The following is a 27176-nucleotide window of genomic DNA, read 5'->3' on the forward strand; positions in this document are numbered from 1 at the left end:
ACCGTAAGGTTGATGGTTCGAATCCCTGACCAGACTACGTGAAAAATCAATCGATGTGTACTTGAGCAAGGCACTTAACCCTCATTTTTCTGGATAAGAGCTTCTGCTACATTACTCAAATGTAAGTAGCCAAGAGCCAGTACAAGAGGGGCGAGCTTTCTATGGGCGTGGGCGTTTCTTACCTCGTTTTGGCGAGGACTCGGGTCGCAGTCAGACCTTTCTCACACCTGTGAATGATAAAGTGGGTGGATCATAGTTTAGATATGTCCACCCCATTTCAGTCACGCCCAGCGCAGAGACAACAGAAAGGGAGATCATTGAGAAGGAAATAATCTGCAGTAGGGTTTCTTAAATTTGCTGTCGCGCGGAAGAAGTTGCCTTTGAAAACACGGAAACCGGTAGAGCAAACGAATTCACACCGTAGTGCCTACAACCCGAGTAGAAGGTAAGTTGTTTTTAATCAAGGTTACCTATCAGCTGGTCCCTCCGTAATCCTCGTGGGATGAGACCTGTTTATAATATGTTAGTACTCTCTTCGAGGTCTGTTGCGGGGAACTCTACGAACGACAGACAAGTAGGTTATTTTTATTAGATTTGTGTCATGTGCGCTTTTGCGTTTTTATCGCGAATGTAGATCGAAAGGTGACGCGTCCAGCAGAACCCGCACTACTCGACGTCAAGGTAGCGGTGTCACTACTTCAGGTGAGAACCTAGTTGGTGGTAGTAACGAAGGGACACTTGGAAAGATTGCAAACTAACGTTACATTGCTAGTTGATGGGATTTAATATTGACTCTCTTTCTAGTCATTTTACATTAGTCCCGTCAAACTTGCACTGTTGCAGTTTGATTTTAGCCATTGAGTAAAGCTAACCTGGATAGCAGCATCTGCAAGGGTAAGCCAATTGTAGGCTACCTATACAAACAATGATTATTTCACCTTGTCATTGGCTGGGTGTTGTCATGATAAGTAATTAACAATGTCCAATCCCATGCTTCCCGAACTTGGTGGCTATTCCAACCCACAGCCATCAACCCTGTAGTAGTGCACTTTACGTTGACCAATTTACTGTTTTCGGGAAGCTACGCTGAAAATATATTTCACTAAGCTACCAATCATTTCACGCTGAAAATATAGTTAGGTGAGCTACACTACACTAAAGCTACTACCCCCCCCCCAAAAAACACATGGTTTACTCAACTGAAGGCTATAATACACTTTGATTAAAAATATGACCCCAAAGTGATTTGTTCTTTAAATTTGTAGTCTGACATTTCAGAAAATGTTAAAGGTATATTTTAGCCTATTAAACAAACCATGTTTCAAGTGAGAATTAGGCAGGTCTGATGTAGAAAAATATAGGTTTGCCTACTAAATATTTAAATGACTAGTTGGACTAAATGGAGTACACTGCTCAACACTGCCAATATAGTTGATGTTTGCTTGTCTTGGTTTGAAGTTGTAATTTGAGACCATGGCTTGGAGGGTTGGTTGGAGCACAAAATGCACGCACGCCCTGATATGGATCTGCCCTAAGGATACACAATTTGCACACACTCTCATTCAAATGGTTTTGGCACCTGAAATACTGGGTCTCGTGTTAGTTGTTTCGTATGGTAAAGGTGTGGCATTCAACTATCAACTGTTGAGCCAAACTTGTATTCAGTTCAGTGAATGTCCTACTCAGGCCACTGCGCTGTCTCTAAGCTATTTTAGCAGAATGCAATGTTCCTGGAAGGAATCGAGTCCTTCCTTGGGGGCTAGACCATACACACCTTAAAATATAATTATATGATTAGTACATGCATAGCTGTTCTGCAATCATATCTACCATCTTGCTTAGTTACTTCCCCCACCCATTTTATTATAGATACTAACGTTGTTAATTCCGGCCTCTCCTAGTACCTGCATTAACTAGATGATAAGAGACAGTCTGGTCTCGGACTACACGTAACATAGTAAATGTAAATCCGGCGGGTCTCAAATGAGTATATGTTACATTTGGTATAGTAGGGCGCCAGCTAGCCTAGTGGTTAGAGCGTTGGACTAGTAACTGAAAGGTTGCAAGATCGAATCCCCGAGCTGACAAGGTAAAAATTCTGTTCCTCCCCTAGGACGTCATTGAAAATATTTTTTTCGTAACTGACTTGCGTAGTTAAAGGTAAAATAGCTACGTATGACAAGGTTATTTAAGACAAAAAAATAAAGTAGGGTGGTTGAGCGGGCAGAAGTATAAAGCACATTTCTTGTAAACCAAAGGTTGTGTGTTCTCATCACGGGCAGTTTTAGCAACTTTCCGACTACTTTTTAGCTACTCTGAAACTACTTGGCATGTTGGCTAACCTTAACCCCCTTACCCCAGCTAACGTTAAGCACCTAGCTAACGTTGCTGACAACAAATTGAAATGTAACAGCACATGAAATGGATGATGGCCATCCACAAATTAATTCATACTAATTGGAGTGTCCCAAATGTACATTGACATTTTCCCAAGAGTCAATATTTTAAATAGGGGGGCATTAAGCCTCCCTGGAGTGCCAGATGGGTGATGTTTGTGCTGTTGGGACTGTTCCATTGTGCCACGAAATTAAGCCCAGCTAGTATTTGACCGATTTTTCAAAGTGCTGTTTGTTTCAAACCAGGTGTGTTGAGGTTAATGTCTAGCTCTGACAGACCTGTCCTCAGCAACACGTTTCAACACCTCTATGCACTTGTGTTCTTGGCCTACATTCAATCCAGTCTTTAGCTTGGATTCCCCCTGCCCTTTTAACAGCCACCCACATGCCACCTCCATCTGCAACAGCTTGAGCTATAGGACTTTATTATGCTGTCTGACAACAGTTTTGAGATACAATGACTGCATAACATAGGTAAATAACACTGGTTGGTAGCAGAGCAGGGTTTCCTAACTGGCTACCAGGCAGCCAAATACATTTCTTATTTTTCCCGCTGGTTTAGGACTCATTTTCTTACCTTTGTTTTTCAAGTACTTTTTGAACCCAGATCTAGACCCAATGCACAAATCTAATCGGACAACTGCAAGACGAACCATGCCGAGGTCCCTCGAGTGAATGGATAAGGAGTTGTGTTAAAGGGCAATTCTGCCACTTTTCAACCTCAATCATTATCTCCAGTGACTTCTAAACTTTATGTGCATTTTTAAAATATGTAGATGGACACTGTTGTGCTGGAGATGATGGAAATTAGGTTGAAAGTGGTGTAATTGCCCTTTTTAATTGACACTAGTCATTTGAGTTGGCAAGCCAGTCATACGAGTTGAAAGGTGACTAGGAAATCCTTGACAGCCCACTGCATGGGCTTACACTCTGATCCCCTTAACACTGTATGACAATGGGTACCGTCAATTGTGGATGTCAGTAGTGTCCTTTTCTAGACTGAAGTTGGGCAATAAGACCCTCAGGAAATGCATGTGTCAACACTGCAACACCATATCACGCAACTTCCTGTGGAAGTTGGCCCACAGTTTGCACTTTGTTGCTGAAAACCCACGTTCGTGTGGAAGTCTCTCATTCTCATCTTGTCTGCATTTCCTCATGTCTCCCACGAGAACCCATTCCTCCTGTGTTTCAGATGGGCTTATGTACATGAGATCAGCCTGATTCCCAGATCTGTTTGTGCCAACTTCTTGTCAGTCAGTGTCATTTTCGGTCTGAGTGACAAGGAGTTGGGATCAGGCTAGCTGATCTGGGATCAGGGTAGCATGCCTGGGTCATCATGAGTGGGAACAGTCCTGATTTTTCAGCTGTCTACTCACACTGGTTTACTCTGGTTTAGTAGTCCACTCCTGCTGGCACATGTAGTGGGCAGCCAACAGCATGGACACAGATCCTTAAGGTGATCCTCCTCCCCCTCTGTCTTTAATCAGAGCATCAGTCTGAGCCCATAATGAACTTAGACACCTGGATGTTATCCAGCTGGATGTTATCTCTCTATCCCCCTTTCTCTCTGTCCCTATCATTTCACACTTTCTCCCTGATATGGGGGACGTGGGTTAGAAACACAACACTGTTTAGTGTCACCACCTCAGGCACTATGGGTGACATGATCAACACGCTGTGATGTTTTGCTTGGAAGCAGGAGAAAACCTTGAAATATATGCTGATAGATCTGGACACAGCTTCATTAGCCTTCAACCAGTATAAGGCAGCGTTTACACAGACATCCAATTCTGATCTTTTTTCCACTTATTGGTCTTTTGAACTATCACTTAAGATCCAATTGGTCAAAAGACAAAATGGGAGTTCTGAATTGTGCTGCCTGTGTAAATGCAGCCTAAGAGGCATAGCATTATAATGGTGGACAAGGCAACCCTGTACAAGTTATGTAATCCTAAAGATAATGATCTCACCTGGAATGTAATTACAATGTTATCATGGAGGTAAAAACTGGTTACGACTGGGTGTTGTAGTCTGTACTTGTAGCCTGAGGCCATGAGTATGTACACACACACACACACACACACACACACCCTTGAAAGGGTCATAGCTAGAGACGCAAGCAGATAGAAATAGAAATTGACCTAGAATACCTGGGTCTGTATTCATAAAGCGCCTCAGTCTAGGGGTTCTGATCCAGGATCAGCCTTTTGGATCATATTGCATAAGCTTATGGACAGGTGGGCCCTTATCCTAGATCAGCACTAGAGCTACTCGAAGACGCTTTATGAATACAGGCCCAAGGATAGAAGGGGGAAGTAGTAGGTTAAGATGTGTATTCACCTCTTTAACCTGAAGAGTGAAGGTTTTCTTAGAGACATGGTGTCTGTTCTTAAGGGAGTGGTGGCTGAGTGTTATGAAATGTTTCTGTCTAAACTTGCTCCAGACATTCCTCACTGGCTGTCCTGTTTTCTGTTCCCCTTCAAAGGAAGTAAGGGAGCCCTCATTTTCTCTTCCTCTGACTGGTCCACTGCTCTTTACTTGTCTGTAAGACAATGTTATGTAATACATGACCGCTGGAGTGCATTCGTTATGGCATACCGTAGCAACATTTATTTGCAACAACACACAAAACCAAGCAATTCTTATTAGAGTAAGTTCAGGTAGTACTACCCTTCGATGTTGTCAACTTCATCGAGTATTGGCATCAAGCTATTTGGTTATTAAGGGACAGGAAGACAACAAGGGGAAGGTTAAGGTGCATGTATGGATCAGTTGTTGGAGAGAAGTTCCCGTGTATGTAGGGATCAGTTGTGAGAGAGAAAGACCAGCTTGTAAGTGCCATAGGTCACGATGGAAAGGTGTCACTGGCTGTGTGTGTGACTCCAATGACGTGTGCATGCACATTTCCTGATTGTCACAACCCATTTAGAGTCTGATCCAGTTTATGCTTGGGCAAAGTCAGTCCATAACGCCTCTTATGTCTCATGGGGACAATCTACCAAGCTTACAGAGGATCATCCTCATAATACATCCTCATAGCACAACCTCTAGCGTGCGTGTGCCTGCGGGGGGTGTGTGAGCATCCTCTCATACACGGCAAATATTCCTGAGATGCACATTTCATGTAACACATGTTTATGTCACGCATAACAATGCATTTTCAGCAAATGGGAATCGCATGTTTAACATTGTAGAACAAGCTCTTGTTCAGCGTTCTCAACAATGATCACGTGTTCTGAAATGGTTCCAGTCATTTATAGGTCCATGCTGCGCATATGACCTGAACTTAGACAGGTTGAGTGAATTATACACTTAAACATTTCACTCAAACTTCGTCTCTAAGGTGCTAAATCCAAGGAATGGGACGCTGTATGACCAAAATAATTACATAAGTTGAGCTGTACCTTTTACTCATTTGGTCTGAACTGCACCTGCATGTTTGTGGTTGCTTTTCACTTTAAAGTAAGGCATTTCGACCAAAATAGTTTGCTGCGCTGTAACAATCTTAGGTTATTTCAGCATGTCTGCATTTTTATTCCTCCTCTGGACATTGTCCTATTTTCCCTATCCATTCTACAGCCATGTCAGAAACAAATCAGTTATTGTACAGGGAGAAGCCGAACTCGATAAATCCGGTCATGTGTTCGGTACAAACTCCTGGGCCAAACCATGATCATCAATTTATTTTTCACTGGTTGTTTCCATGTCTTGTTTTTCCTCTCCTCTCTACAGCCACTATGTTCTGGCTCACGTTCCTTTCCCCAGCCTCCCTCCTGGGTGGTCTTATTGTTTGTTATTGTCTTTGTCCTACAGCCACCATGTCGGAAGCGGACAAGTTCCTCTACAGAGATAGTGGGAAGGTCGCCAACCCCCTAGACCAGGCCGACTGGGCCACCAAGAAGCTCGTATGGATCCCTTCGGAGACGCTGGGGTTCGTGGCCGGCTCCGTCAAGGAAGAGAAGGGAGAGGAGTGTCTGGTGGAGCTAGCCGACACAGGCAAGAAGGTGACTGTGAACAAGGACGATATCCAGAAGATGAACCCTCCCAAGTTCAGTAAGGTGGAGGACATGGCTGAGCTCACGTGTTTGAACGAGGCCTCAGTGCTGCACAACCTCAAGGACCGCTACTACTCTGGCCTCATCTACGTGAGGGTTTTGCATTCTTCATATGCACATATTTACATAAAGACAGAATCCACATAAATACGTGTAAAATAACACCGGTATACAGAAAACCCTTATCCAGAACAATTTACATTTCTGATAAATACACAGCACTCTGGACTGTTTTGTAACTTGGTACAGATGGTAAGTGTTGCCTGTGTGCTCAGTCCCTTCTCTTGTAACTTTCAGACGTACTCTGGCCTCTTCTGTGTGGTGATCAACCCCTACAAGTACCTTCCCATCTACTCTGAGAACATCATTGAGATGTACAAGGGCAAGAAGAGACACGAGATGCCCCCTCACATCTACGCCATCACAGACAATGCTTACAGGAGTATGATGCAGGGTGAGAGAATGTGATGCCACACACCTGTGCCACATACACACCTGTGACGTGCGCACACACTCACATGTATTTTCTGTCTTCTATTTCAGATCGTGAAGATCAGTCCATCCTCTGCACGTAAGCTATGTCTCTGCTCCAAATCTTCCCTGTTTTATTAATGCTTGTTGTCTAGCAAAATACATCTCATTGGAGCTGTCTGTTCCCTTCAATCAGCAACTCCTGTTCTCTCCCTCCCTCTCTTATTTCTATCTAATTTCTCTCCTTTCCTGCAGAGGAGAATCGGGAGCTGGAAAGACTGAGAACACAAAGAAAGTGATCCAGTATCTGGCACACGTTGCCTCTTCCTTTAAGTCAAAGAAAGACCAGGTCAGTACCAGCCCTCCTTTTCACCTCCTCACTCCCCCTCTTCCTACACCTCCATTCTGTCCTCTGTAGTTTTCCTGTTCTGCTGCTCCTTTTCTCATCCCCCTGTACTTATTCCGGGTAGTTGTCCCTAACATTCCTGTTTCAGGCCCGGACCTGCCTGGCTCACCTCCCTGTAGTCACCGGTCCCAGTATTCATAAACCGTCTCAGAGGGAGTGCTGATCTAGGACCAGTCTTAGCATTTTAGCTCTCAATATGAGCAAAATTTCATGGACGGAGCGACCTGATCCTTGATCAGCACTGTTTCCTACTGAGACGCTTCATGAATAGGGGCCCATTTCCTGATTTCAGGTTGTTGGACACAGCCCATTGACATTGGATGGGACTGTAATGACTGTTGCATGACACTGTATTAGTTTGTTTTACCACTGTAGGCTAGTACTTGTGATAAACTCTTTCTCTTATCCATCGTTCCCATCTCTAGGGTGCAGCGTTAGCACATGTGAGTTAATCGCTCGCCATCTCTCCCGCTTGCCAGCGTCCCCCCCCGATGTACATGTATACTAACTGCAGTCTGTCTGCAAGCTGTGTGGTGGTGTAATGTACAGGTGACAGGGTGTATTTGAGGTGTGGTGAAGTGTTATGTTATACCGAAAGCTTAACACCTTAGAGATTTAGGCCGAAAAGAGTACTGCGTGATATTTCAAATGACTGCATAGTCAAGCAGATCAAGTAACAATGCTTCGGACTGTTGACACAGGCTGCCCAATTCTGATCTTTTTTATTTTCTTCACTAATTGGTCAAAAGACCAATCGGATCAGCTCTGACAAAGATCTGATCTGTAGTGGGGGGGGGATCAGAATTGGGATGCTGTGTAAAAACATCCCTAGAATCAAATGTAAGTTGTGTGTTTAGCCATCAGCAAAGTGCTCATGAGTCAGGCCACACTAGTAGTGAAGGGGTAACCCAATCATGTTTGTCTGACCTGTCCCACTCCCTGGCCTTTGTCCACCTGATCTGGTTGGTCTTAGAACAAGTGGACAACAACAAAAGCTGATTTTATCTGTTTTGGGTGTTCCATGCCTGTGTGCTGTCTTGGGATCTTGGCGACTGTCTCGAATGTACTTTAAGTGCTTATCTTTTATGCTTGTAAGGCTGGGCTTGTGGTTGGGACGGGAGAGTGTGTCGGAATGTGGAATATTTAACATGAATGAGTGTGGGGGTTTATTTGGAAATTATAGCTTCCCTGGGGCCATACTTTCTTGGTTTGTATCATAATGGTAGCATATTCTGCTGTTTACTGCTTACAGCTATGCACACCTGCTAATTTATATGTCTATGATAACTGATCTAAGGCAATATACACATTCACAAAAATAATTTTCTCCTACAGACAGTGAGTCAACTAGCTGTGGCTTGCTATAAAAAGCAGGCAGACGACCATTGAAGCATTCAGTTACTGTTTGATTGAATGTTAGAATGGGCAAAACGAGTGACCTATGACTGAGTGTGGTATGATCGTTGCTGCCAAGCACCCCGGTTCCAGTATCTCGGAAACCGTCGGCCTCCTGGGCTTTTCACTCACGACAGTGTCTAGGGTTTACAGAGAATGGTGCGACAAACAAAAAACATCCTGTAAGCGGCCGTCCTGTGGGTGAAAACAGCTTGTTAATGAGAGGTCAAAGGAGAATGGCAAGAATTGTGCAAGCTAACAGGAGGGCCACAAACAGGCAAAAGAACGGAGGAATGCACAACTCCTCCATCCTTGTCACGGGTGGGCTATTTCATCAGACGACACAGAGTTCCACTCCGATCAGTGGCACGCAATCGCCAACGCTGGACACTTAAGGAGTGGAGAAACATTCCTTGGTCCGACAAATCCCGGTTCCTTTTGAGTCATGCTGATGATTTTCAGGATTTGGCCTAGCACCACGAGTCCATGGCCTCATCCTGCCTGGCGTCAACGGTATAGACTGGTGGTTTCATGGTTTTGGGAAGAGTTTTCCTGGGGCACATTAGGTCCCTTGATACCAATTGAGCAACATTTGAACACCACGCCTTTTAGAATTGATGCCCCGGGTCCAACCCAATACTAGATGGTCATACCTAATAAACTGTCCACTGAGTGTGCGTGTGCATAACATGGCTATAGTTCCACGACAAACGCATGGAGTCAAGTGGGTGCTCCCAATGCTTCTCGCCAAGATGAAATGCAATGCTTGCAGCGATGAATTAAGGAGTTGCAGCATCTTACTGCATGAATGCCCATGTTGAGTCATCCTGCCATCCTACTGCCATAATGATAACATGTGGTACACCTGTGAGTATATTTGTGAATATACTGCATCTATATGTTTTGTCACTAGGGGGAGCTAGAGAAACAACTTCTGCAGGCTAACCCCATCCTAGAGGCCTTCGGAAACGGCAAGACGGTCAAGAATGACAACTCCTCCAGATTCGTAAGAACCTTTTTTTTTTTTGCGTCTTTGTGCAATTATGTGGTGGCGATAATGACGAAACCAATATTGACTGTAATCTCGCCTTCTCTCACTTCCTAGGGGAAGTTTATCCGGATCAACTTTGACGTCAATGGATATATTGTGGGAGCCAACATTGAAACTTGTATCCTTTCGATCAATACGTCTTCATAGTTCTTGAAGGACATGTACAGCCTTCACGCTAGAATCGTTAGTTGAAAAAGCTGAGGGATGGGCTTGGATAAATAAACACACCCAAATTCATGGCTAGAGCTATGGGTGTGAGGACTGACTATCCATGATGGCAACATTTTAGTGTTAGCCATGTCTTGAAGCTATAGTGTTTAACATTTACATTTGTTTACAACCATTTGGAGTCAAACAAGCTTATATTTTGGGTTCTGGCGGTTCACGGCAGTATAGCTAAGCTAATGAGGCAGTTGAAGTTATTCTTCAAGAATCAATGGGTATATATCACTAAGTCCAGAAATAGGTGCAGCAACAATGGATTGTAGCTTTAACATCAAATATTCCACAACTTATTGAATGTCTGTGGTGGGTTTTTCTTGACGAACCATGTTGCCAGATCTGCTGGAGAAGTCCAGAGCCATCCGGCAGGCTAAGGATGAAAGAGCCTTCCACATCTTCTATTACATGCTCACAGGAGCTGGGGACAAAATGCGCTGTGAGTGACCAACAAACTAATTTTATATCAATGTTTATGCCGTGTCATTTTTTTGGGCGGGGGGCAATTTATTACATTTTGTGTCATTATAGCAAAAACTTATCCAAAGTGACTTGGAGGAACAAATAGGAGGAGTTCCTTGCTCAAGGGTACATTGACCCAACAACCGTTTGGTTACTGGCCCAACGCTCTTAACCGCTAGTCTACATGCCGGCTGTTATTATAAGTATAATGTAAAAATAAGTTTTGATTTTAAATCAAATTATATCCAGTAACACATTTTACTTGAAGCCTGCAGATATTATGCTTTATAACTTGAAATAATGAAAGCATGCATCTTCCTTTTATATATGTATATATATATATATATATGTACGTACGAGACAAGGATATCCCTACCGGCCAAACCCTCCCCAACCCGGACGACGCTAGGCGAATTGTGCATCGCCCCATGGACCTCCCGGTCGTGGCTGGTTACGACAGAGCCTGGGCGCGAACACAGAGGCTCTGGTGGCACAGCTGCCACTGCAGTACACCTCCTTTAACCACTGCGCCACCCGGGAGACCATATCTTCCTTTTATAATGGCTTATGTGTTTTGTCTTTAATCAGCTGAGCTGTGTCTGGAGGACTACAAGAACTACCGGTTCCTGACCCACGGGAACGTGACCATCCCTGGTCAGCAGGACCGTGACCTCTTTGTGGAGACCATGGATGCCTTCAACATCATGAGCATCCCAGAGGAGGAGCGGATAGGTACACAAACTCTCCTGTCACACCTGATTCTTAACCTGTAATAGTACAGTATTCAAATGGCTTTTTCAAGATCAATGCAATTTCTGTAAATAACTGATATATTGTGGCTGATGGTCTTGTACTCCATCAGGTCTTCTGAAAACTGTGTCCGCCGTTCTCCAGCTGGGTAACATGAGCTTCAAGAAGGAGCGCAACTCTGACCAGGCCTCCATGCCTGATGACACAGGTACTTTACATCTGTTTTTCACTAATAATTTCTGGCGTTCCCCCAGGATCGGTACTGGGTTCATTTTTTGTTTTAGTACTAATGAAGAGCTCTGTGATTTAATTGAATCAAGTGTGTTCTGGGTTGGAACAAGTGTGCACCCTCTACTCCACAACTTGGGTCCTTAATGACACTTTGTCTCCTGCAACCCTCCTTCATGGCTTCGACAATCCCTTACGTTCTCCATTCATCCAACACCAACCACTCACCCACCCCTTTCTCTCTCCCTCAGCGGCCCAGAAAGTGTGCCACCTGCTGGGCATGAACGTGACCGACTTCACCCGGGCCATCCTGTCCCCCAGGATCAAGGTGGGCAGGGACTATGTTCAGAAGGCCCAGACCCAGGAGCAGGCTGAGTTTGCGGTGGAGGCCCTGGCCAAGGCCTCCTATGAGAGGATGTTCCGCTGGCTGGTGATGAGGATCAACAAGGCCCTGGACAAGACCAAGAGACAGGGAGCCTCCTTCATCGGCATCTTGGACATAGCTGGCTTTGAGATCTTTGAGGTGAGATGAAGATCGTGGGAAAGGGGTTTGTTTGTTGGTCATTGAATACAAAACAATGGATTGGCGTGAGTGGTCATTGATTGTCAATTTGTTTTCAAAATGCATCTTTATCTCTACTTAGATGGTGCGTGGACATTAATGCTTTCTCACATTAAGATAAATGTTGCATTTCTTAGTTTCCACCAACAAGGTCTGTCTAATTCATGTGGACCTTCTGTCTTTTCCCCGCTTTCTCCTGAAGCTGAACTCGTTTGAGCAGCTGTGCATCAACTACACCAACGAGAAGCTGCAGCAGCTGTTCAACCACACCATGTTCGTCCTGGAGCAGGAGGAGTACCAGAGGGAGGGCATCGAGTGGAGCTTCATCGACTTCGGCCTGGACCTGCAGCCCTGCATCGACCTCATCGAGAAGCATGTAAGTATATTGCCGCTACCACCTTTTCGCTAATGGACGTGAGGCTTATGTGATTTGTTCTGTTCCAAATTACACATTGTCTTTGAACAAGCATAAGCAGCAATCCAACCGATGGTTGTTTACCTTGCTGCTGTCACAAAATGCAAACTTAGGCATTTTTTTTCTTCACAAAACCAATGCAAGTCAATATCCCCTAAAGTTAGCATGTCCTGCACAACCCAACATGCACTGAATCTATGTCTCCACCTTTCTCTCTGCTGTTCCTAGGCCAGTCCTCCTGGTGTGCTGGCTCTGCTGGATGAGGAGTGCTGGTTCCCCAAGGCCACGGACAAGAGCTTTGTGGAGAAGGTGGTTCAGGAGCAGGGAAACAACCCCAAGTTCCAGAAGCCCAAGAAACTCAAGGACTCTGCCGACTTCTGCATCATCCACTACGCTGGAAAGGTCAGTTTACCATTCGTGGGGAATCTATCAATCACTAATTGGGTGGTAAAATTCAGGACTTTATGAAAGTTTTCAGAGATTCTACAACTGGGTTTTCTGAAGAAAAAAAGTTTTGCAACCCTTATTAATCTTGAACCTGAGACTTGGTAATACCACAACTTCTTGACTGGTCAGCTATGTGATCACAAATGGTTCCTCCCCAGGTGGATTACAAGGCAGATGAGTGGCTGATGAAGAACATGGACCCTTTGAACGACAACGTGGCCACGCTGCTCAACCAGTCCACTGACAAGTTTGTGTCAGAGCTTTGGAGAGACGGTAAGTCTCGTGAGATACTGAGAGCTGATTAGACCTGTGGCGTCTGACAGGAGGAGGGCTCCTAATGATGGTTATCAAATGCCTGAACCATTCATTAAGAGCCATCCTCCCCTCAGACACCTCCACTAGACTAGAAAGTAACTAGGTTGGGCTGTAGACTCTAATAGTGTCACCTACTGTTGGTACATGGAACTGCATGATTGGTGTTGGCCAATAGAACTACAGCAACCTTTCTGTGTTTGAACTGAAAGTATATGGTGAAAGAACTGCAGGAAAGATGAGTTGATAAGTGTTATCTATGATCCTGTTGCTCCTTTTCATTCTCTCTCAGTGGATCGTATTGTGGGCCTGGACAAAGTTGCTGGGATGTCTGATGGGGGGCTGCATGGGGCCACGAAGATCCGAAAGGGCATGTTCCGCACCGTGGGCCAGCTCTACAAGGAGCAGCTGTCCAACCTCATGACCACTCTCAGGAACACCAACCCCAACTTCGTCCGCTGCATCATCCCCAACCACGAGAAGAAGGTATGGTGTCTACAGACATCAACTCTTCCATTGATCAAAGTGTTTTTGACGATAAACTTAAATAATAAATATATGATAAATACGAGGCACAAGCAGTTGGTCTTTGCTTTAGCACATATACTATAAAATGTATATTTAAAATCCTACTTCACTTTGTCACTGTCAGGCTGGTAAGCTGGAGCCCCACCTGGTTCTTGAACAGCTGAGGTGTAATGGAGTTCTGGAGGGGATCCGTATCTGCAGACAAGGCTTCCCCAACCGCATCGTCTTCCAGGAGTTCAGACAGAGGTAACCACGGGAACATATCTTTGTGCTCATCTCCTACCTGTTTATCAGCTTCACTGTGAGCAGACTAGCCTGTTACTGTTTTTCAGTGTCTTACCTTAAACTTCTCCTGTTGTCCCAGATATGAGATCCTCACTCCCAGCGCCATTCCCAAGGGATTCATGGACGGCAAACAAGCCTGTGTGCTCATGGTAAAAGGCGTCAGAACAAACCATCATTCAGCAGTCTTCCAATGTCATTCCCAAATGTCATCCTCTCTCTCTTTCCTCTTCCCAGATCAAGGCCCTGGAGCTGGATTCCAACCTGTTCCGGATTGGCCAGAGTAAGGTGTTTTTCCGGGCCGGTGTCTTGGCCCACCTGGAGGAGGAGAGGGACATTAAGATCACCGACATCATCATCAGCTTCCAGTCCTGGTGTCGTGGATATGTGGCCCGCAAGTAAGGAATTTGTCATTTAGAGCAGTAACTTGCATAGGTTTGGCTTGTGATGTTTCTACTGTATATTAGTTGGTTTGTGAGCATTCTATGTACACATATTCCAATATCATCATTTATATTGATGAGCTTTTATTTTTTTCTTTCTCCAGAGCCTTCACAAAGAGACAGCAGCAGCTGACTGCTATGAAGGTGATCCAGAGGAACTGTGCTGCTTACCTCAAACTCAGGAACTGGCAGTGGTGGAGGCTCTTCACCAAGGTACACGCACTGTTGCAAATCCATATGGGAGCATCCTAACATCAGTGTTTCAGACCTCAGCTGCTTGCGTTGTCCTGAGTCCCCATCCTCTTCCCCTACTCCCCCAGGTGAAGCCTCTGCTGCAGGTGACCAGGCAGGAGGAGGAGATGCAGGCTAGGGAGGATGAGCTGGAGAAGACCAAGGAGAGGCAGCAGCAAGCTGAGGAGCAGCTGCAGGAGTTCGAAGCCAAGCAGCAACAGGTATGGAAGGGTCCCTTCTAGTAATTATATTTCTATGGATTGGACTAAGCACCAATGTAAGGTAATGACTGGTACACTCAGAACGATTATGAATCGGTGCCTTTTCAATATGTCTTATTGGTGTAGTTTCAGATTGACTCGCCTGGACTGAAAAGCATTTATCTGAGTCACCATTGAGTTTGCTATTTAGTCCAAGGCTTAATCTGTCCAGGAAATCGCCCCTAGTGTCTTATACATTGTTGATGGATGGAGTGAATTACTTCCATCATAAACCAACCAGCATTTCAGCCTTTCTGTGTATCACTGCCCTGTTTCTAACACATGCCCCCCCCCCCCCAGCTGAATGCAGAGAAGCTAGCCCTGCAGGAGCAGCTGCAGGCGGAGACGGAGCTGTGTGCTGAGGCGGAGGAGATGCGCTCCAAACTGGCCACCAGGAAGCAGGAGCTGGAGGAGATCCTCCACGACTTGGAGTCCAGAGTGGAGGAGGAAGAGGAGAGGGTCACCCAGCTACAGACCGAGCGGAAGAAGATGCAGACCAACATCACGGTAGTTTTTTAAAGTTTTATATATTATTTATGGTGAACTAACTTTCCTTAATTGAGCCTTGTGGTCAACTTGTCAGTCACATGTGAAGATATGAACTTGATTTCTCCTATTAAATTGCCTTTGCAAATTGTCAATTTTCACTGGTTTTCATTTTCCCTTCCATTTCACCCTCCAAGGGGTGTGGTGCTTTTAGTGAACTTTGAGAGGGAGTGATGGAAGGAATTGAGGTTAAAACATCCGAATGAAAACGTTCCATCCCTCTCCCTCCGTCTGTCTGTAGGACCTGGAGCAGCAGCTGGATGAGGAGGAGGCAGCCAGGCAGAAGCTGCAGCTGGAGAAGATGACCACAGATGCCAAGCTGAAGAAGATAGAGGAGAATGTCATGGTGCTGGATGACCAGAACAACAAACTCAATAAGGTTTGTAGTAAAAGTTGATGCATTAGCGTGTTTTTTTTAGACTGATGGAAGAATAAAATAATCAATTAGGCAGTTATTCATTCATCCCAGCAATAAAGCAAGTAATCATGGACCAATTTTTATTAAGAGTAAATTAGGGACTAGGTGTTCTTTGAATGTAATATCTGGTTGTGCTCTTATGGTTCAGACATTGTGTAATCGTGTGTGGGGTTATTTTGTAACCGTGTGTGTGTGTGGTTATTTGTTTACTTGCAGGAGAAGAAGCTGTTGGAGGAACGTATCTCAGAGTTCACCACCAACCTGACTGAGGAGGAGGAGAAGTCCAAGAGCCTGCAGAAACTCAAGAACAAGCACGAGGCCATGATCACTGACCTGGAGGGTAGGTGGACCGTAGACATACAATGACATAGATTCTAAGTTTTGAGGTGAACCACTTTTCCTGGTCTCTTATCCTTCTTCTGATCTGAAACGCGCCGGTGAGAGCAGTAGTATTGAGACGACCCTGGTTTCTTCTCCCCCATCAGACCGTCTGAGGAAGGAGGAGAAGAGTCGTCAAGAGCTTGAAAAGAACCGCAGGAAGCTGGAGGGCGACTCCACGGAGCTGAATGACCAGATGGCTGACCTGCACGCCCAGATAGCTGAGCTCCGAGCCCAGCTGGCCAAGAAGGAGGAGGAGCTAATGGCTGCGCTGGCCAGGTGAGGGGGAAGGGCAATGCTTGATTGGAGAAAGGGGCCTAAATTAATTTTCTGATGTGTGTATTTTATAAATGACGCCGCATATATGAAGAAAAAACTCAGGCCACATTTAATTAGCTTGCGGCCTGCATTTGGTTGGTCTGAACGAGATGTTTTACTTTCCATTGAAAGAGTTTGATCTGCTGTTTATTAGGATTTATTTTAAGCCCATACAGTAAAACCAAAGTCGAGAAAATAATCTTGTATGATTTTTAATTTCAATGCTTTTCACTCTAACCCCCATCCTTCTTTACTCCCCACCATCCTCCAGGATAGAGGAGGAGGCCGCGGCCAAGAACACGGCCCAGAAAAAGATCCGGGAGCTGGAGGCCCAGCTTTCTGAGTTGCAGGAGGACCTGGAGCTGGAGAGGGCTGCGAGGGCCAAGGCTGAAAAACACCGCAGGGACCTGGGAGAGGAGCTGGAGGCTCTGAAGACTGAGCTGGAGGACACACTGGACTCGACTGCAACACAACAAGAGCTCAGGTACTGGGAGCGTGCACACACACACACACACACACACACACACACACACACACACACACACACACACACACACACACACACACACACACACACACACACACACACACACACACACAGAGTTGGAGGTGAAGGACAGTGGTTTACTATGCATAAATGTCAAGTTTTAGTTATAGACCATTACCTGTTGAAGACATACGGGGCCAGTCCTCAATTCCCCTCTTCCTCCACCACTTTCAATCGCTCCGTCCTGTTGTTCAGAACCAAGCGTGAGACTGAGGTGACCCAGCTAAAGAAGGTTTTGGAGGACGAGGCCAAAGTGCACGAGCAGCAGGTGGCCGACATGAGGCACAAACACAACCAGGCCTTCGACGAGCTCAACGAACAGCTGGAGCAGGCCAAGAGGGTGAGGGCTCTTTATACTGTTCGTATGTAGGCATCATGTGGTGGCAGGGTAGCCTAGTGGTTAGAGCGTTGGACGAGTAACCGAAAGGTTGGAAGTTCAAATCCCAGAGCTGACAAGGTTACAAATCTGTCGTTCTGCCCATGAACAGGCAGTTAACCCACTGTTCCTAGGCCGTCATTGAAAAATAAGAATTTGTTCTTAAACTGACTTGCCTGGATAAATAAATGTAGTAATAATAATAATAATGGGAATTTCTCTCTTGGGGGGGCATATGGTTCTTTAGCATGACTGTGTGAATGGTGGAATCTTTAATTTTATATTGCCTGTCGATTGACCGGTCAGCCTGTAACATTCAAAGTTTTACTGTAATAGTTTGTATTTCATATTGAAGTTTTCATCAGCATGAATTTATATCACCAACAGTACAATATGAACACTAACTCTTTCTCTGAAGTAAAACAAGCTGTACAATATAGTATTTCGGGAGAGAACCGCCTGTGTAACCTCCTGTCCATGTGTCTGCTCGTTCAGAACAAGGCGTCAGTGGAGAAAGCCAAGCAGGCTATGGAAAGCGAACATAATGAGCTGGCCATCGAGCTGAAGACCCTGACCCAGGGGAAGAGCGAGTCAGAGCAGCGCAGGAAGAAGGCTGAGACCCAGGTCCAGGAACTGCAGATCAAACACTCTGAGAGCGAGAGGCAAAGGAAGGAGCTGGCCGAGAAGGTGGCCAAGATGCAGGTGGGTGTGGACTGGATGTTGGATACTGTGGCTTGGCTGTTGCTGATGGAGAAAGGGATGATATAAGGCAAGAGGGTGAATGAATGGGGTATCCAGAACACTTTGGGGGATTTCAAAGTATATGTTGGTGGATGGATAGATTAACATTATACAATAGTATTTGTCACATGCACCGAATACAACAGGTGTCGACCTTAGAGTGAAGTGCTTACTTACGAGCCCTTAACCAACAATGCAGTTCATGTTCGAATGGAGTTAAGAGCATTTTTACTAAATAAACTAAAGTACAAAATAAAGTAATTACAATAAAGCTTTATACAGGGTGGGTACCGAGTCAATGTGCAGGGCTACAGGTTAGTTAAGGTAATTTGTACATGTAGGTAGGGGTGAAGTGACTGCATAGATAATAAACAGCGAGTAGCAGCAGTGTAAGAACAAAAGGGGGGTTTAATGGATGGTAATGAATATATGCATGTATATTAGGGATCATGGATTAACGTGGTCCTGGGGGATGTGATTAAATGGCTGTTAATTCCTCCTTTCTGTGTCTTGTCTAGTCTGAGCTGGACAACGTCAACAGCGTGTTGAGTGTGGTTGAGAGCAAGTCCATCAAGGCAACTAAAGACTGTTCCACTGTGGAGTCTCAACTGCAGGATGTACAGGTACGGTCACACAGACGTGCTCGCCAACAGACGCGCTCACACACACCCACGTTGTGCTGTTTAGAAACGGCCTTAAATGCACACTAACCATGTTTTCCCTCCTTTTTGTCGTCTTTCTAGGCGCTGCTCCAGGAGGAAACTCGTCAGAAGCTCTCCTTCTCCACTCGTCTGCGTCAGATGGAGGAGGACCAGAACAACCTGAGGGAGACGCTGGAGGAAGAGGAGCAGGGCAAGAAGAACACGGAGAAGCAGCTCTACACCCTCCAAGCTCAGGTTAGTGCCAGCTACTATCCAGTTTTGTCCCCTATCGTGCATGTATTACACCACCTTACTGAATGCTTAAAGAAATCTTCCTATTTTCTCAAAATCCAGATTTGAACTATGCCACTTTGTACGCTAGGACATACAGACCATGAAGTCTGAGGCATTTCATGTATTTTACGTATTGACAACTCTTTAGCTTGACCAATCGGCACTATCTCATGTGCAGCTCTTCCTCTCCCTTTTTACCTTTCTACCGAACTTCTCATACTCTTCCCTTATCCTCAGCTGACGGAGATGAAGAAGAAGATGGAGCTGGAGACTCAGTCCCTGGAGGGGGCGGAGGAGAACAAGAAACGTATTCAGCGGGAGCTGGAGGGCGTGGTCCAACAGCTGGAGGAGAAGGCATCGGCCTACGACAAGCTGGACAAGACCAAGACTCGTCTGCAGCAGGAGCTGGATGACATGATGGTGGACCAGGACAACCTCAGGCAGACTGTGTCCAACCTGGAGAAGAAGCAGAAGAAGTTTGACCAGGTGAATTGTTTGATGGGTGATGATGGCATAGAGGTTCTATAGCATCATATGATGATGAATAGATCAATCGTTTTCGGTTCATATTTGCTTTGAGCGCTATATCAAAACAAAAAAAATTGTATTGGACTCTGTCTTACTAAAATACCTTCTCGCCTGTCCCTGTAACAGATGCTGACTGAGGAGAAGAGCATCTCCAGCCGGAATGCTGAGGAGAGGGACCGGGCTGAGGCAGAGGCCAGGGAGAAGGAAACGCGGGCCCTGACTCTGACCCGCGAGCTGGAGACCATTAAGGACATGAAGGATGAACTGGACCGGGCCAACAAGGTCCTAAAGGCAGAGATGGATGACCTGGTCTCATCGAAGGACGACGTTGGTAAAAGTGTAAGTTCGATCGCGAATGTTGTTGTGGAACTATTGCTAGTGGGTGACTCAAGTTCTCGATTCATTGCGTCCTGCCTTATAGACTCCTAAAAAATGCAAATCCAGTCTGACCTTCTCCTCCAATGTGTTTTGAAAATCGTGAGGATAGTTTGGAACATTTCCAAATGCCGTAAAATGTGAATGCACCATCCCTCCCTCATTGTTGAATGAAGATGTTTTTATTTTATTCCTCCTTTTTGCGTCTTGTGCAGGTCCACGAGCTGGAGAAAGCAAAGCGTGTCATGGATCAACAGCTGGAGGAGATGCGCGTGCAGCTGGAGGAGCTGGAGGACGAGCTGCAGGCCACGGAGGACGCCAAGCTGCGTCTGGAGGTCAACATGCAGGCCATGAAGGCCCAGTCCGACAGGGACCTGCAGGCCAGAGACGAGCAGGGTGAAGAGCGGAGGAAGCAGCTGGTCAAGCAGGTACTGGGTTGTGTTCATTACATGCCAATTAGAAGAAAGCAGTCAAACCCGGAACAGACAACTTGTACAATAAGAAATGCAAAAAAAAAAAAACTCTAACCTAAAACACAACCTTGGATCTGTGTGATGTTCCCCAGGTGCGTGAGATGGAGACCGAGCTGGAGGATGAGCGCCGGCAGAAAGCCCTGGCCACGGCTGCTAAGAAGAAGCTGGAGGCAGACCTGGGAGAGCTGGAGGCAGGCATCAGCATGGCCAACAAGGGCCGTGACGAGGCCCTCAAACAGCTGAAGAAACTGCAGGTAATACAGAGGCACGCACACAGGAGGGCAGTGAGTTTTGGGCTACTTTTTGAGGCACTCTGCTTTTACTGGTATTTCTAGGATTGTTCGCAAGTGTTGCTACATGTAGGAAATGTTTTGTAATTGACACAAGCTGTTTCCAGTCAATTAAAAGGTGTTGGCTTACCAGTCGCTAGACCCGGGTTCGAGTCTCGGTCGGGGCTACCCCCTGAATTCGCGACATACTTCCATGGTTGGTTTCATTGACTCTCCCCTTTTTTAACTGACCCTAATTTACCAATTTATTTTTCCTACAACATCCAAGTCCGTTGGAGAGGATCAGCTTGTGCAAATTGAGGTATAGAATCAATGATCTACAATAAGTATTCCCTGCCAAATAATAGGTTTTGTGCATCGCGTTATGTTATGGGGGTGAAGGTTAGTTTTAGGACAAACACACTACCACACTCCATCCCCAGGTGGCAGCAGCAACTGGGTCAAGATGCTGAGCCAATGCTAACTTGCATTAGCGCAATTAAGTCTACAGGTAGCAATGCAGATGTTTGTATCTAAAGTAAGCTAGGAGAGGTTTGGAGCAGTGCTAGTGAGTTTCAGCTGATGGGTTTTGGGCAACAAATGTTTGGTGGCCATGAGGTTAGAACATTGTTTGCAGCTGGTATTTATCTACTGTAGGGCATTTAAATCTAAAAATATATATGTTTTGCAGGATTAGATTTCCCAGTTGGGAGTCAGTATCTGTTAGCGCTAGGCTAGTGGCTAACTGTTGCTATGGTTGGTAGCATTGTGCATGGCATGCTTTTTTTTCCCCCCTCGCAGTGGTTCTCTTAGGCATGGAGCATGTGTTTGGTTAGTGGTGAGCTAATGGCTAACTTGTCAGTTGATTTATTAGTTTTCTTTGGCATACTGATTTTAACTATGGGGGGCATTTGAGCTAGCAGTGTATTGTGTAGGGGTAGAGGATGTTGGGGTTTCCTCAAGCTAATGAGGGATCAGTTATTGCAGGTGGCAGAAATGCTGGAGGTTGAAAATGGCAGAGAAGTCTAACACTGTAGGGGTTACTTTGAATGATCAGTGTTTTTTGGGCTCCTTGGTACATCTCAAACCTTAACCCCTACTTTAAGTATCTTTTTCAACTTCAAATGGGATGCGTCCAAAGGATCTCAGATGACGAGGATTGTTTAACAGACAGGTGCGTTTTTCTCCACTTGGTGGGTACGGCTATTTTCGCCGCACTGGTATGGTGGGAATTACGTATTTAAAGGACAGTGGTCATGCTAACAGGGTTCCCTAACTCGCTTTGTCAACTGGTCATTCAGAACAGCACTTGATTAAATGACTTTCCACTTTGTTTTGTACTGAATGCAGCCGAGCGTAGTTTCTCAAGGGGCGTTTTGAGTTAAGCCCAGTTTGTAAAGTTAATCATCTTTAGAGTGCTGATGGAAGAAAATAAACACACAAAAAACGATGGAGGTGGATTTGTGGGGGGCCCTGAGATTGTTTTTGCTAAACTAGATGGTGGCTCCCAGGAAATTCTTGTCTCTAGCTGAGACCTTCTGGGCCGAGATATGTGTGCCTTCTGCATTATGAGAGATTCGGGAGTCTGTTTACAGACATGTTCCTTGTCAAAGTAGCTAAGGTTGTGGTTCCTCAGCAGGCTGACTGTGAGCTTGTTTGGGTGTCGGATTTATCTGACAATTTTCTCACTAAACTGTGTGAGGGAGATTTTTCCCAGTTGTGATGCTAGTGTGAATCTGCTGGGAGACCTGATCTGGGTTTTGCGGGGTGACACTGCTGTTTTTGTGAGGAGAATCAAGAGCTTGAAAAATAGTTTGGAAAACCCAGATCCACTGGTTTTGACACTTCCTGTTGAGGGGCGGTTGACAGTTCCTGTAGTATGTAGGCTTAGTGAGTCTCCTGTTAAGGTGGAGGAAAGTGAGGATATGGCTAGCGGTTTCCCTCCAGTGAGTACTCAGGGCTGAGGAGTTGGGGAACAGGCTTGTTCCTAGTGACTTTTTTGAAGATGGTTAATGTTCACTTGTCCCTGGTGGTGGTTGCTCTCATCGGTGCATGCATATCAGATGGCACTTGGTGCTTGTGACCACGGGCCTAGTTAATGGATTTGGTCTCAGTTTAGAACCAGAGGGGCCACAGCTGGTCCCTTGAACAAACCAAGTCAGACTTTTAGCAGGAAGTAATTACCTGAGTGCAGAGCTCTAAATTTGATGGGTTTTTGTTTTAACTGGCTTCTGGTTTTGAGAATGGTTTGATCTCTCACATACAGTAACCTTCTCTATGCACCAAAAGTGAGCTGAAGGCATGTTTAACAGCGGTTAGGTTTACACCGACAAACGTAGTTCACCGCTCACTACAAATTAGGCAGTGTGTGGTCTTTTTCAGTAGAAGGATACCAAGCCCTACAGTCTGGTGTGGTACTTGACTAAGTCATTTGGTTCTCTCCTATACAGGCCCTGTTGAAAGATCAGATGAGGGAGCTGGAGGAGCTCCGTCTGTCCAGGGACGAGGCCCTCAACATGGCCAAGGAGAACGAAAAGAAGGTCAAGGCAATGGAGGCTGACACCATCCATCTCCAGGAGGTATGTCTGTCTGCAGGGCTCTGGCTCGCTGTCTCCACCCCCACTGGCTATGTTCTTATACTCCTCTCCATCTTCCATAGGAGTTGGCGTCTGCTGAGCGAGTCAAGAAACAGGCCCAGACAGAGCGGGATGAACTGCAGGATGAGCTCAACATCCACAACGCTAAGAAGTATGGCTCAAAGACACCTAATATAAACACTATGAAAATGCATTGATTTGCATGGAATTTGCAAGTTCTGTCATGGTTTTCTTCCTCCCAACCAAAATGTCCCCCCCACCCTCAGTTCCCTGACGGTGGATGAGAAGAGGAGGCTGGAGGTTCGTATCGCTAAGCTAGAGGAGGAATTGGAGGAGGAGCAGTTGAACACAGAGATGGTCAACGACCGCTTGAGGAGAACCACACTGCAGGTAATGAACTGATCGCAAAGCAGAAGAGCTGTAGCGAGGAAAGTTTCATTTATCTGGGTTAGTCACAAGGACATAAAGTGAAAAGAGGGATTCTGGTTGAAGAATAATTGAGTTTGTGGTGTTTCAACCTGAGTCATTAGAGCTCTATTTGTAGGAAAAGTACTCCACTGAGACCAATACACCATGTCTAAAGTTATGGGCTGGCCACTACATTGTCCAATGCATCTCAATGCATAGTCTTGTTCATACCTCCACACACTCCGCTCTAGACTGACCAGCTGACCATTGAGCTGACGGCGGAGCGCAGTACCGCCCAGCGCCTGGAGGGGACCCGGGCCCAGCTGGACCGGCAGAACAAGGAGCTGAAACTCAAGCTGCAGGAGCTGGAGGAGACTGTGAAGTCCAGATACAAGGCCTCTATCGCTGCACTGGAGGCCAAGATACTGCAGCTGGAGGAGCAACTGGACTTGGAGTTCAAGTAAGTGAAAACCATTGGCGTGGTCTCCCTTGGTCTTTCCTCAATTCCTCTCTCCTTGATTCGTTTTCAATGTATTGTAGGAGAGGATCCAAGGTCCCTCCCCTTTGACTAACCAATGAATTTTGAGAAGCAGGTTAGGAGTAAACACTCCTTCATGAGTCATGTCTTGACTTTTTTCTGTTCTTAGGGAGCGTCAGCATTCGTCCAGGCTGGTCAGGCGCACGGAGAAGAAGCTGAAGGAGGTGCTGTTGCAGGTGGAGGACGAGAGACGCAACACCGAGCAGTACAAAGCAGAGGTGGGTCTACTCTGTAAAGAACTCAATCAGTTACCTACTCCATCAGTTGCCTACCCCTATATCAGTAGCAACATGGGTGTAATGTATATCGGTGAAGGCTGCTGAATTTCTAGAACGGATCGAATGGCATCAAACCCATATGTTTGTATTTGATATCATTCTACTCCAGCCATTACTAGGAGCCCGTTCTTCCCAATTAAGGTGCTACCAACCTCCTGTGGTGTGTGTATAGTCCCAGGTGCAATGGAACCAGACAAGCGAGACGATGGCTGCAAATTCTATTGTAAAGATCTGGGGAGTTAATTATTCAGGTTGTAAATGTTTCCGTTGCAAAACAGAAGTAAATGGAGAGGGACATACCTGAATTTGTCTAAAACTTTATATTTTGTTGCAAAATGTTTTCTGTTTGGAGTAAACGATTTCTGTTACTAAAACATTTTGCAAATGAATATATCCCAGATAATCTGTGCAGACCTGTCCTATATCTGGGAAAACAAGAAACCCGCATGCTGTATAGCTGCAGCCCACTGAACCACCTTGCACAGTCACTGTATAGCCTCCATAGATGAAGGATACATACATTTGCAGCCACTGATCGAAGGTCCCCTGCCTGTACTCCACAGGCAGACAAGGCGAACAACCGCACACGTCAGCTAAAGCGTCAGCTGGAGGAGGCAGAGGAGGAAGTGACACGGGCCAACGCCAACCGCAGGAAGCTGCAGAGGGAGCTTGACGATGCCACTGAGTCGCAAGACGCCGTGACCCGAGAGGTCAGCACCCTGAAGAGCAAGCTCAGGTATGGTCCATCCCTCCTCCCTCTACCCTATATTCATTAGAGTGAAATGTTGCACACGGTTTCGTTAGAAATTGATTGTGTAGAGCAGGGTTTCCCAAACGTGGTCGTGGGGCCCCCCTGGGTGCACGTTCTGTTTTTTCCATAGGTGTAGAATGTATGTCGGATAGAATAAGGGATCATGTCAGAAATGTGTTTTTGGAAACATTCTGAATTCACTGAATACAACACAGCCTTTTTATAGTTATGGTGTTTTTGGCACACCTTTTTACAGAAATACAATGTGTTATTGGGTCTTTTGACTTTGAAGAAGCATAAAAGGATCTCAAAATGTATTTAAATAATTGCGCAGTCATAAAACTTGTTACCAAATATCTCTGAAGTCGTTGATTTCCTCTTTGCAGGCGCGGGGACTTGCCTTTAAACATGCGCCGGGTCTTGAATCGCACAGGCATGGGGGACAGTGATGAGGAGATGGATCTGACCAGCGACGCGTCCAAGCCTATACCTGAGTGAGATGAACGTGACAGGAGAGAGCAGCCAACTTTTACAGGGACCATACTGGAAATGCAACATTTATCATGGATTTAAATAGTGCATTCTATAGCTGCCTGCTTCATCAGCTATCCTTGCTATCATACAAATAATTGCATACCAAGATTTATACTATTCTCTTCCGTGTCCATTTTTGACAATCTGTTTTGTTCAGGTCGGAAATCTGAGATCGTTCTCATAGATTTACTCATTCACATTCGAAATCTGTACAAGGCATTTTGTGCATGTGTGTAAAACAAATCTGTGGCCAAATTATATTTTGTCATAAATATTACTTTTTTTTTTTAGAGGCTAGCGTTCCGAATATGTGACTTTCTAGATCCATTTTTCTACTCAGCCATTTTCAATATAATAAAAAGTATATTATTCAGACATGGTTTAGCAGCTTAAATTGTTAGTGTGGCTAGAATACACCTGTCTGCTGCAACCTCTTTTTCCCTTAACTTGTATGATACTGTTTCTGCCATCTTTTGCTGTGCACATATGGTTTTTCTTTATGAATGCAGTGATTTAATATGGGTTATTACTGTTCTGGTGTATTTTTTTTTTTTGTCCACTGGTATTTTCTGCACACAGTAGTACTTCACTTTTAATCCACATATTGTAGTACTTGCATCACATTAGGACATTTGTACACAGTTATTACATCTACAGTTAAAGCCTGCACTTTATACCTAATGGTCACACAGGAATGGAGTTGGTACATACACTGAGCATAACTACAGCCTAAACACTTGCAAATCGTATTATGCTGAAACATGTGTGTGGTTTTCTCCGATAGTTATTGGTCTCTTGAAATGATTGACTGCTTTCAGTTGATCCATGTGCTCTGCTAAATAGGGAGAATGGTGGTGGTTTAGATGGCACTGTTCTTTGCACATGAGTGGCAGTGAATACAATATGGTGTGAATTCTACTTCATATCGAAGAATGGATACTCTTTTAATCTAGCTCGGTCACTTTCATTTGCTGTTATCGCACTTTCACATTTCAATTATTGAGTTTCTAGAGATTCTGCAAGATCTAGTGGGGATGTATGCTTATGCGCCATTTTCACTGTTTTAATGAATTGTAACAGTATATTGACAATTTGTTTTATTTCAGTATTTTATCAGATGCCTCGTGTCAATAAAATTATATTAAAAGGATATGACTGCAATATTTAACCCTGAAATTAATTAATTTTGATGCAGTGAAAACATTTTCTCACACTAACAGGAGTTTTAAACAAAGGAGCGATACCACAAA

The 27176-nt window shown here is 45.2% G+C and overlaps 1 protein-coding gene across 3 annotated transcripts; it reads left to right on the forward strand.

The window, feature by feature from the left end:
- The first annotated feature begins 283 nt into the window (after positions 1 to 283).
- On the forward strand, positions 284 to 27076 carry LOC124002631 (myosin-9-like). Of its 3 annotated transcripts, none has more exons than XM_046310200.1 (41): positions 284 to 445; positions 6213 to 6544; positions 6752 to 6908; positions 6998 to 7025; positions 7181 to 7274; positions 7757 to 7774; positions 9640 to 9732; positions 9832 to 9895; positions 10337 to 10435; positions 11047 to 11190; positions 11321 to 11416; positions 11688 to 11959; positions 12201 to 12374; positions 12642 to 12815; positions 13019 to 13133; positions 13465 to 13658; positions 13825 to 13946; positions 14065 to 14134; positions 14220 to 14380; positions 14530 to 14638; positions 14746 to 14877; positions 15217 to 15423; positions 15704 to 15841; positions 16097 to 16220; positions 16366 to 16537; positions 16848 to 17060; positions 17319 to 17463; positions 17995 to 18201; positions 18759 to 18863; positions 18984 to 19136; positions 19413 to 19661; positions 19830 to 20042; positions 20294 to 20506; positions 20644 to 20805; positions 23271 to 23399; positions 23480 to 23568; positions 23684 to 23807; positions 24077 to 24285; positions 24473 to 24581; positions 25205 to 25377; positions 25779 to 27076. In XM_046310200.1, the coding sequence occupies exons 2-41, from the start codon at positions 6218 to 6220 to the stop codon at positions 25888 to 25890; spliced, it is 5889 nt and encodes a 1962-aa protein (XP_046166156.1). In that variant the 5' UTR covers positions 284 to 445; positions 6213 to 6217; the 3' UTR covers positions 25891 to 27076. The 3 variants fall into 3 exon arrangements, with proteins under 3 accessions (XP_046166156.1, XP_046166158.1, XP_046166157.1); XM_046310201.1 differs by lacking the exon at positions 284 to 445 and adding an exon at positions 554 to 702; XM_046310202.1 differs by lacking the exon at positions 7757 to 7774.
- The last annotated feature ends 100 nt before the right edge of the window (positions 27077 to 27176 follow it).

This window comes from Oncorhynchus gorbuscha, linkage group LG18, assembly GCF_021184085.1.
Source record: "Oncorhynchus gorbuscha isolate QuinsamMale2020 ecotype Even-year linkage group LG18, OgorEven_v1.0, whole genome shotgun sequence".
NCBI lineage: Eukaryota > Metazoa > Chordata > Actinopteri > Salmoniformes > Salmonidae > Oncorhynchus > Oncorhynchus gorbuscha.

Excerpts from the sequence above, each read along its gene's own strand:
- LOC124002631 (XM_046310200.1), top strand. The coding sequence starts at position 6,218 with ATGTCGGAAGCGGACAAGTTCCTCTACAGAGATAGTGGGAAGGTCGCC. Across the intron at positions 17,061-17,318 it reads GCAACACAACAAGAGCTCAG|AACCAAGCGTGAGACTGAGG; the intron begins GTACTGGGAGCG and ends CCTGTTGTTCAG. Across the intron at positions 24,286-24,472 it reads CAACTGGACTTGGAGTTCAA|GGAGCGTCAGCATTCGTCCA; the intron begins GTAAGTGAAAAC and ends TTCTGTTCTTAG.